Here is a 12021-nt window from a genome sequence, read left to right on the forward strand (position 1 = left end):
ATAATTTTGATAAAAATAACTTTAGAGGTACCTGGGTGTCTCAGTTGGTTGAACATTTGCCTTCAGCTCGGGTCATGATCCAGCTATCCCAGGATCCAGCCCTCCTGAATCAGGCTTCCTGCTCAGCAGGGGGTCTCCTCCCTCTGACCCTCCCTACTCTTGTGTTCTCTCTCTCACTCTATATCTCTAAAATAAATAAATAAAATCTAAAAAAAAACTTTAGAAAATGAAGGTTCTTGCTAAGGGTGTGTTAAGCATCCATGACATTTGATTCAAATCATACTTCATGCTGCCTTTTCTCTGTATCCACCTGCAGGATAAATACAGATCTTGTTCTTTAACATGTGTATTAATCATAATGCATTGTTTCCTTGTGGTAGCAAATGGCCTGAATTACTTAGCAGGATTGATTTGGTTTTAGTTTATTAAGTGTTTGAAGGTGTAAAATATGGATTGGAAAAAAGAACACAAACACTATTATTTAAAAAAAAAAACGAGCACATAGATAAATGTTGATGTCTAGCTACTTACGATTTTATGTTACTGAAATTCTTTCCATTTGAAGAACTGTCTGAAGCAAAGGAGCAACCAGCAGTGCTCAGGACTTAAATCTAGATCCCTATCTATATCAAACTCACTTTATAGGGTAAGGTGTGCTGATGTGTAGAATATGATCTCTGAGGGTTTAGGTAGCTTATTGGAAAAGACACTCCACTCCTACTTCTTTTTTATGGCACGAAGGAATGATAAAGTTTGGGGGTGGATTTTCATCATTTTGGCATAGATCTGATGCAGGCACCAAAAGCAGTGTAATAAGAGAAGTGAATCAAAACTATGAGGCCATGTTAAGATTTGTGTTTCTCCTTTCTCTTTTAAAGTTGAATTTGTGGTATTTTTTATTTGATACCAGCAGAGGTTTAAACTAGAGAGTAGAACCTACCTCCTCCCCCAATACAAGAGGTAGGTTCTGCTCTCTAGTTTCAACCATTTAAAAATATGGAGGTAAATACCAATGACTTAGCTAAAAGAATGCTTGGCTTCTGAGAAGGAAAAATGGGAGAAGGAGACTGGATTCTTCTGGTAATATAAGTATTAGAACTAAGTATCTCTTTAAGCTCATGTATAATTTTGATAAAAATAACTTTAGAGGTACCTGGGTGTCTCAGTTGGTTGAACATTTATTTGATATCAGCAGAGGTTGAAACTAGAGAGCAGAACCTACCTCTTGTGTTTATTTAATTGTTCATTCAGTCACACATTCAGTCAGACATTATTTTGGATGCTATGTGTGGCACTATACTGTACATAGTGTTTGTGTTAGTTAATAATCACTGTCCTTGCCCTCAAGGAGCTTATGGCTTCGTGGGAGAGATGGAAACATTTTAAACAATTTTACAAACAATCATATAGTTATAAATTGTGATAATTGCTAGTATGAGAGTAATGGAATGAGATGAGAGAGTAATTTAAATTAGAGGCATAAACTCTAGGTGAGATAAAGCATTTTCAGACAGTCAGGATTTTAAAATATTTGCCTCCTATACGTAGTATTATAGGGAGTGGATTTGGAAGCTGCTGGAAGATGCTTGTACCAAATCAAAACAAGTGAAAGCAAAAGGATGTAGATAATAGAGTATCTAATACTGGAAGGAAAGTATCTAGCAAGATAATGATAAAAAGAAATTCTAGGATGTCAGCTGTGCCCCCAACACACAGAGAGTAACAAATCTAGATTGGATTTGGTCAGAATTCTCTGAAAATTCTGGATAAATTATTAGGACATCTGAGGCAGCAAAAGAAATTAAGAAGATAACTGGAGAGAAATGGAATGGATTCCAGTTGTATTTTGGAGGCAAATTGGTAGAATTTGGTAATTCACTGGAGATAAAGTTGAATGAGAACAAGTGATCAGTGACTGCTAGGTTTCTTCGTGCATAGATGGATAGATGGACTGTTCATTTACCAAGTAAAGGAAGTAAAGGAACTCTGGAAGAAAAACAGATTTCAGGTAATACTGAAAGTCCTAATTTTAGACATTGAGTCTGGATACGAGAGGGGGATATTCACATGGAGATGTCAGGTGGCCAGTTAAATAAGTAGCTTGAAGTACAGAAGAGGGCTAGAGATAGGATTGTACAAGGATCAAGGTATAGGTGCTGTTTTGTTGCTGTGGAAGAGAATTAGATTGTCTGGAATGAAAGTAAGGACCAAAAAGATAAGAAAGAAAAGGATCAAGTCCCAGGGAACTGGAATTTATAGAGGTCTGATAGAAGGGGAGGAGCAGGAGGGCCAAAATTAGTTTGAAGTGGGTTTAATTGAGCGTCTGCCTTCGGCTTGGGTCATGATCCCAAAGTCTTGGGATCAAGCCCCCCGTCGGGCTCCTTGCTCCGTGGGGAGCCTGCTTCTCCCTCTCTCTCTGCTGCTCCCCCTGCTTGTGCTCGCTCTCTCTCACTCTCTCTTTCTCTCTTAAATAAAATATTTTTTAAAAAGTGCAGACGAGTTGAGAAAGTAGAGACAGTATATGTAGATGGTGCTAGCAAGAAACTTGTTTGTGAAACTGAACAGAGATTGGATGGTAGCTGAAAAGTAAAGTAGAAGATAGTTGTTTTTATTTTTATTGTTTTTAAAGATTATTTGAGCACACGTGTGTGAGTGGAGGGAGAGGGAGAGAATCTTCAGGCAGACTCCCTGCTGAGCATGGATTTCCGTTGGTGGGGGGTGCTGAATCCCACGACCCATGAGATCATGACCTGAGACCAAACCAAGAGTTGGAGGCTCAACCAACTGAGCCACCCAGGTGCTCCGAGAAAGTTGTTTTTAATATTGCTTTTTTGTGTGAGAAATATGAGAGCATATTTAAATGCTGATGGTGGGCCCCAGAGTGAGGAGAGATTGGAAATGCTGAAGAGGCAGGAGGGATTGAGACCCCATGTACATGTGAAGAATTGACCTTTAATAGTAGGCATGTCAGGACCAGCACAAGAGCATGCCATTTTAATGATCTAAACATAATGATAAGTTATCTTTACTTCAGCCTTGTAAAATGCAGTCTGTTAGCAGTTTTTCTTCTTTGACTAAAAGCATTGAAACTATGAATTTATAACTTAGTAATTTAATTGTTGCTATGGTTACCTATATGTTATGCTAGTGAACATTTTTTTATAGCGTTGAATAAAACTGGGTTGGAACGTTTTCTTTAAAGCCATTTTTCCTTTTCAGGAGCATTTAAGATGTATCTGATAGTTCCTGTACTTGAAGAGTATTTGTATTTATCAGTAATGGTACAAAATGAGCATGTATTGAAAGTAATAGAATACAATTTCTGCATTTAATTTTGTGTGTTTACTCTAAGGTTACCTCCTGTTTTGCAGAGTCAAGTAAAGAACAGTTTGCCAGTACGAACATTGCTGAAGAGCTGGTAAAACTCTTCAAGAAACAAATAGAACATGATAAAAGGGAAATGATTTTTGAAGTTCTTGCTCCATTGGCAGAAAATGGTGAGAAAATAAATGCACCTCTTGATTTTTTATCATGTATGCTTTTTCTGTTTTTCCTAATACTACTTAATTGCCAGCTATTTAACTCAAAAGCCTTCTTTGCTTTATTAATGATGTGATGTTTTACTTTGGGTGTCTATAACTTCAGCTACATTATCTACTCTGTAACTATATCTACATTTGCCAAAGCTACTCTCCAAGTTCCTTTGATTTTAAAGTCTTGGCAAAAACATGATTCTGTAGCTTACACATTTTTATGCCCATCTGCAAAAGGCACCTGAGAGGCTGAACTTCACTTATGAAAAGCCTTGCAGGGCAAAGGGACAGTGTGGACACTGGTAAACTATTCCCATCTTTGATAAAAAATCTAAAGGGATACACCATAGGAATAAGAGTGAACCAGAGTAAACAAACCATCCCATATAAATAATTTTTCAGATACAGTGTCTAGCACATAATCGTAAGTACCAGATACATGAGACGACAAGACAATTGTAAGCAAGAACCAGCACAAAGAACAGGCAACAACAGCACATCTCCAGATATTAGAATTATTAGACATTGACTCAATATAGGTATGCTATTATATTCAAATAAAGGGAAGCTTGAAAAATTTAGAAGGGAACTAGAAACTATAAAAAGTGACATAGCAGATTTGAAAAAGAAACAATTGGAAATTCCTGAATTGAAAAAAATAAAACTCAAAATAAGAACCTAATGGATGGATTTAGATCAAATATAGTCATCTTAGAGAACCAGTGAACTGGAAGATAGACTGGAATAAAATCCAGAATGAAGTATAAAGAGAGAAAAAAAACCAATATACATAAAAAGAATAAGAAGTACAAAGGGTACAGTGAGAAGCTCTCACATTTTTTGGAGTTCCAAAAAGTGGTGGGGGAAGCAGAGGCAATATTTTTTAAAATTTTGACAGAGAATTTACCAGAAATTATTAATGTAAGTAACAAATATTCAAAAATCCAAATGAATCTAAAACCTGATAAAAAGAAATTTATATCTAGATACATTATCTTGAAACGACAGGAAACTAATGACAAAAATCTTAACAGCCTGGAAAAAAATAGATTATCTTAAAAAGGGTGACAGTTTGGCTGATTGCTTATCTTCTAGCACAACAGTGAAATCCAGATGATGATGAAACATCTACATGCTGAAAAAAAAATGCCAACCTAGATTTCTAAACCCCATGAAAACATCCTTCAAAACTAAAGACAAGGGCACCTGAGTGGCTCAGTTGGTTAAGCGTCTGCCTTCAGCTCAGGTCATGATCCCGGGATCCTGGGATCGAGCCCCACATCAGGCTCCCTGCTCAGCAGGAAGTCTGCTTCTTCCTCGCCCTCTGCCCCTACCCGCCCTTTCATGTTCTCACACACACACACACTCTCTCTGTCAAATAAATAAATAAAATCTTAAAAAAAAAAGGCAAAATATATTTTCAGAGTAAAAACTGAGAAGGTACACCACCAACTTTGATTACTAAAATAATTTTTAAAAACAATGTGTAACTGCCAAACTAATGGAAAGATTTTTTTTTTTTTTTTAAGTACACCTTCAAAATAACAGAAGAGAGGAGAGAAAAAGGAACATGGAACAGGGGGTACAAATAGGGCATATAAAATATACTAGATTTAAGACATAGCATTTCTTATATTAAAAGCACTTGACCTAAATCCTTTAATTAAGAGACAAATTGTCAACTGAATTTTTAAAAATCAACTATTATTTTTCAAACAAACAAAACTTGTTAATTATAAGGAGATTTATAAGTTAAGAATAAAAGCATTTAAAAAAATAAAAATCACTCGGGGAGCCTGGGTGGCTCAGTCAGTTGATCATCTGGCTCTTGGTTTTGGGTCAGGTCATGATATTGGGTTCTGGGATGAGCCCCATATCAGGCTCCATGCTCAGTAGGGAGTCTGCTTCTCTCCTTCTACCTCTGCCCTCCTTTCCTCCCTCCCTTCCCCCCCTCCTGCTTACATGTGCACGCACTCTCTTTCTAAGTAAGTCTTTATAAATAAATAAATCATTCAAACTTAAAGAAGATTGAGATATATTTAATATCAGATAAAATAGAATTTAAGATTAAAAGATTCAATAGATAAGGTGATGAAAGGTCTGATTCACCTGGGAGCTATAAGTATACATTACCCCAAAACATATGAAGCAGAAACACTCAGAATTATGGAGAGAAATAGACAAATCCATAAATATCATGGGAGATTTTAATACCTCTTTCAGTAATTGATACAACAAGCATATAAAAAAACAATAACAAGGTTATAGAAAAGATTAACAACATGATTAAGAAAATTGATTTAATGGACATGTTTTAGAATACTGCACCCAGCTGCAGGGCCCTTTCTTTTCAAGTACACATGAAATATATAAAACACATATAGTCATGAAAAAGTTTTACATCAGCATGGGTGGAACTGGAGAGTATTTTGCTGAGCAAAATAAGTCAATTAGAGAAAGAGAATTATCATATGGTTTCATTCATATGTGGAATTTAAGAAGCAAAACAGATGAACATAGAGGAAGGGAAGGAAAAATAAAATAAGATGAAATCAGAGAGGGAGACAAACCATAAGAGACTCTTAACTATAGGAAACAAACTGAAGGTTACTGGAGGAGAGGTGGGTGGGGGGATGGGGTAACTGGGTGATGGGCATTAAGGAGGGCATGTGATGTGATGAGCACTGGGTGTTATATGCAATTGATGAATTACTGAACTCTCTGAAACTATGATACACTATATGTTTAATTGAATTTTTGAAATTTAATAAAAAAAAGTTTTAACAAATTTCAAAGGATTGCAATCTTAGGAGTATGTGCTCTGACTTAAGTGACTTGTCTAATAATAATAAAAAGATAACTAGGAAATCCCTTTATATTTAGATATTAAAAAAATATATTTCCAGTACTTCAGAGGTCAAAGGAGAATCATGATGGAAATTAGAAAATTTTCTTTAAGATTTTATTTATTTGAGAGAGAGAGTGCACATGCACAAGTGCACACACAAGTGGAGGGAGGGAAAGGGAGAGAATCTCAAGCAGGATCTGCTATGAGCGCAGAGCCTGTCTCGGGGCTTGATCTCATGACCCAAAGATCATGACCTGCACTGAAACCAAGAGTCAGATGCTCAACCAATTAAGCCACCAAGGCGCGCTGGAAATTAGAAAATTTTCTAATAATGAAAACAATACTATATCTTAAATCTTATGTGATATAAGTAAAGCCATACTTGGAGGAAAGGAAATCTAAAGAGCTGAGATTAATAAAATAGAAAATACATAATGCAATATAAGCATATAATCACCAAAGTTGAGTCCAAAAGATTAAATAAAACTGGTAAATCACTAGTAAGATTAATCAAGAAAAAAATCCTTTATTCTGATAAAACTGTAGTAATTAAAAGACTGTGTGGTATTGGTACAAGGATGAATGAGAAGACCAGAACAGGATACCTGAGGAACAAATGGATGCATTAATAGGTGCTTATTTTATTAGGAGAAAAAATCAAGTTGTCACTGCAAAACAGTGTGGAAAGAACAGTCTTTTCAATAAACAGTGCTGGGAATATGAGAAAAAATACAAATGAAGACACATATATACACCTGTACTTCATACTGTATGTAAAAAAGTTTAGATAGATGATTAACCTAAATGGGAAAGTAAGAACCAGAAAGCATACCTTAAAAATATAAGATAGGAGAATATCGTCATGGCCTTGGAGTTATAGAAAGTTTTCTTAGGTCACAAAAATCTCTGACCATAAAGGAAAAGATTGATAAATTTGGCTAAAACTTCCAATGAAAATGAAAGACACCAAAAAGCACCATTAAGAGTGAAAAGCAAGATGGTGTGTAAGAGAAGATATTTACAACACACATAATTAACAGAATGTGTACAATTTATAAAAACTCCCACAAATCATTAAGGAAAATATAGAAAGCCCAGTGGGAGAATGCATAAAAGATTTAAATAGGCACTTGACAAAAGATAAAATCCCAAATGGCTAATAAACACATGAAAATATACTTAACTCATTAATAATGAGGATGCAAAATAAAACACTATATAGCCACCGGAAAGTCTAATAATACCAAATGTTGATGAGGGTGTGGAGCAGTGGAAACTCATTAAGTGCTGGTGGGTGTGTAAATTGGTACAATTTGGAAAACAGGTTTGAGATTGTATTCTGTGTAATCCAACAGTTTTGCTCTTAGAATGTACCCAGAAACATGTACATGTGCACCAGGAACCATTACAGAAATGTTCTTAGCTTTATCGCTAATAAATGAAAAATTAGAAACAACTTATATCCATTAACAGTAGAATAAATAATGGTATACTCATATAATGGAAAAAATTATACTTATGAACAGGAATGAAGACAACTCTAACAATGGTGTAGATGAATCTTACAAACATTGATAGAAAAAAGCCAACACTAAAAATATGTATTGTAAGATTCCATTTATATAAAAATTCAAAAAAAGGTAAAATTAAACTGTAGTTTTCAGGAATGCTTATTTGGTGAAATAATAAGGAAAAGTCTGAATGTGATTACCATAAAAATCAGGGTAGTGATTTGAAAGGAATGGAGGGAGGAATATGGTGGGAAAAGGGAATGCTACAAAGGGGCTCCCTGGGATGCTGGCAATAAATTTCTTGATCTAGGTGGAAATTACATGGTTATTTGCTTCATAGTAATTGATTAAGCTAATATATATATTATGCACTTTTCTGCATTTGTGGCATTTTTTTCACCATTTGGAGAAGATTTTTAAATATATATATGTACACAGATATAGTAGATGTATGTATTTATATATGATACATATGTATGTATACTTACCTATATATGCACACAGATATAGTAGATGTATGTATTTATATATGATACATATGTATGTATACTTACCTATATATGCAAGTGGTAGTTATACAAATAGATGTCCTTGTACACAGATATAGTAGATGTATGTATTTATATATGATACATATGTATGTATACTTACCTATATATGCACACAGATATAGTAGATGTATGTATTTATATATGATACATATGTATGTATACTTACCTATATATGCAAGTGGTAGTTATACAAATAGATGTCCTTGGGCAGAATTGTGTTGATAAATGTGTGCTGGGCTATCTGCTTTGGCAGACTGCCTTGCTTATCCTCCTTAATAAAAAAGCCTCCCACATATATATGTGATTACAGTCAAACTGGTAGAGGAGAGATCTGTAAACTTTAATCTTGACACATTTAAAATTTTCTAAAGGCTTTAGATCTTATTCTTTAGGCAGAAATTTGTTTCTCATCTCATTTGGTGGTTTGGCCAAATGAAGTTTTTATTATGACCTTCAGTCAATTTTATACCAGAGAATTACCTGTAACCTTTCTTGCAATATATCAAAATAAAAACATTTTTCTTATATCTGCTTTCTCCTTTACCACCTTCACTTCTGTTTTGTAATTGTGCAATGAATTGAATGATACTTTTGAAAAGTTATTTCTGGAATATCCTTAGTGTTCATCCTTGGTTTTCCTTGTATGCAAAGGAGACATTAAAATTGGGATTTGTATAATTCAAGGTTTTTAGGAATTTAAAGGCTTTTTCTCATGGCTTTCAATTCTAGTCATACATTTCTAGCCCTAGCATTCTGTAACCAAGGAAACGCCCTACTTTCAGCATGGCACAGCGCAAGTGTACCTTTTAAAAAAACATTCCAGGTTGAATATTCTGTGTGTTCTGATACAATATTCTAAAGAATACCAGTGGTCCTGGTGCTGGGGGGGGTGCTAAATTTTTATATCTTAAACTTGCCTAAAAGAAAATGTCAATTATAAAAAGGTCTTTGTTTCTCCCAAATAACCCTAAAGCTGCCATTGCTGTAGATGTATACATATACAGCGTAGGGAAACCAATGACTAAAATAAAATCCAACTAAAAAATAAGATTTAAATTTAATAATTTCTGTATAGCAAATGTTTCTAAGGTCAGTTGATCTGCATTTATCTTAAATGCTATAAAATAGACCCAAAGCATTTAGGTAGACCAGTTTAGGTTAAAATACAAAGATGAAAGAGGTATAATACCTACTCTAATGGGGAAGACAGATATGGATATGAATATAAAGTCTGCAATGAAATAAGTTCTATAATAAAAAATATCTAAGTTATTGGGGTGCAAACAAATGATTTGATAAAAGTAGAGCTTGCTCTGGGGCGCCTGGGTGGCTCAGTTGGTTAAGCGACTGCCTTCGGCTCAGGTCATGATCCTGGAGTCTCGGGATCGAGTCCCACATCGGGCTCCCTGCTCGGCAGGGAGTCTGCTTCTCCCTCTGACCCTCTTCCCTCTCATGCTCTCTCTCCCTCATTCTCTCTCTCAAATGAATAAATAAAATCTTTAAAAAAAAATTTCCTTAAAAAAAAAGTAGAGGTTGCTCTGAAGAGAATTTTTAACAGTATATTTGGGATGTAAATTTTGCTGTTAAAATACCTTCATGTTGCTTGTTATCCATCAGAAAGCTCAAAGTTATTTTTTTCTTTCAACTTTTAGTATGGAAAATTTAAAACCTGTGCACATGTAGAGAGAATATAGTATAATGAACTACCATGTAACCATCACCCAGGAAAACTTCAAATTAATGAAAACTTGAAGCCCTTTTAAAAAACATGAGTTTTAAAGTTCAGAAAGTTGTAGATTTATTAACTGCCTTAGAAAAAATCATGTCTATACAAATATGATTCCAAATATACTTAAGGTATAGTTTAAAATTTACTAATAGCTTTACTTTTCAATATCTTTCTATTCAAATGCTGTTAGTGGATATATTTTAACTCTATATAACAGGCATATGTGTTTTATTTTAAATGGTGTGGGTGTTTTATAGTAAGTATTTTAAACATGAACATGATATCTAGAATAACAGTGGAGTGCTATTACCTTCAAAGTTGAGAATCAGTTTGTTTAGGTGCTGCCAGACATTGTAAAAAGTGACCTAATTTCAAGTAAAAAAAATGAAATAAAAGTATATAAGCTACACTGTCAGTTCATTTTGAAACTGAAATCTTTGAAGGTGTATTATCTAAATCATGCATTTTATTTCTTGTAATTCTTCATAATGGATTGCTTCTCACAGAACTTTTATTTCATCTCAAGTTTTGGTTATTTTGTTCACATATTCTTTAGATGCTATTAAGCTACAGCTGGTTGAAGCAGGCCTGGTAGAATGTCTACTAGAGATTGTTCAGCAGAAAGTGGATAGTGACAAAGAGGATGATATTGCTGAGCTCAAAACTGCTTCAGATCTAATGGTTTTACTACTTCTTGGAGGTGAGTTATAATTTAAGTCAATCGAAGAACATGATTGTCAGATTTTTAAAAATGTATTGTCTCTTTTGTGAGCACTATATATATTAGGCATTTTCTCATTTTCCTGCCTCCTTTAATCCTGTTGATGTGATGATTTTGAAACCTTAAATGCGTCATGGAGAGAACTAGAGATAATGAACCTGGAAAAGAGGAGTCTTCATTATCTTCCAGTATTTAAAGAGCTGTCGTAGGTTAGCTGTGGCACCAAAAGACTGAAAGCTAGAGGGTTATTTGAGACTTAGACTAAAAAAATCCTAAACTCTTTTTCCAGTCTCTACTAAAAGCTTATTATAAAAGGAGTCATTACTTTTCCTTCTATGAATTATCGTTTGTGAAGTATGTATCCAGTTGGATAGTCACATAGGAATATGGATTTGTTACTCTTAATTCTTTTCCTCTAACCTATTTTTTTCATTTACCTCCAGATGAATCCATGCAGAAATTATTTGAAGGAGGAAAAGGTAATGTGTTTCAAAGGGTACTGTCCTGGATTCCATCAAATAACCACCAGCTACAGCTTGCCGGAGCATTGGCAATCGCAAATTTTGCCAGAAACGGTAAGCATGTTATTTCATCCTTTTTAAATTGGATGTTCTATGTATTTTTTTTTTATTTTTGCTTTGCCATTACACGTAGTAAAACTGGAACAGTTCAGAAGTATATGTAGTGTACCACTACCTTAATTTTTTAGAGATGAAATATTTAGTGATTCCCGCCCCCTTTTTTTAAGTAAGCTCTACTTCCCAGCATGGGGCTTGAACTCCCTACCCTGAGATCAAGATTCTCATGCTCTACTGACTGAACCAGCCATGCACCCCTACTTAGTGATTTTTCTAACAAATTACATATTTTGTGCAATTTAACTAAGTTCTGATAGTTTAAAGATCATGAACAGTGATCATGAAGTCCTTCTTTGAGTGCTCTGCACTTTATAGATCATTAAATTTGAGTCCCATTCTAATATGCACCGTATCTGGGAGGATATGCTCTCTTGCCTGGTGATTTTTTTATTTAATAATCTGAGTATTCTTTGTAGGGTTATTGTGCCTTAATTTATACTTTTATGCCTCTTAAAACTTAAGTGTGAGTAATCCTCTGGTTTAGGGTAGA

At 34.6% G+C, this 12021-nt stretch overlaps 1 protein-coding gene across 7 annotated transcripts in view; it reads left to right on the top strand.

Annotated features, from left to right (window-relative positions):
• The window catches only part of RAP1GDS1 (Rap1 GTPase-GDP dissociation stimulator 1), a 291329-nt gene that overhangs the window by 261073 nt on the left and 18235 nt on the right, over positions 1-12021 (top strand). For all 7 annotated transcript variants that reach the window (XM_035726166.1, XM_035726167.1, XM_035726168.1 and 4 more), the window contains 3 exons: positions 3372-3497; positions 10729-10872; positions 11337-11468. In XM_035726166.1, the coding sequence (XP_035582059.1) occupies positions 3372-3497; positions 10729-10872; positions 11337-11468 (402 nt within the window). The remainder of the gene's footprint in view (positions 1-3371; positions 3498-10728; positions 10873-11336; positions 11469-12021) is intronic.

The sequence above is a fragment of the Zalophus californianus genome, chromosome 2 (assembly GCF_009762305.2).
Source record: "Zalophus californianus isolate mZalCal1 chromosome 2, mZalCal1.pri.v2, whole genome shotgun sequence".
Lineage (NCBI taxonomy): Eukaryota > Metazoa > Chordata > Mammalia > Carnivora > Otariidae > Zalophus > Zalophus californianus.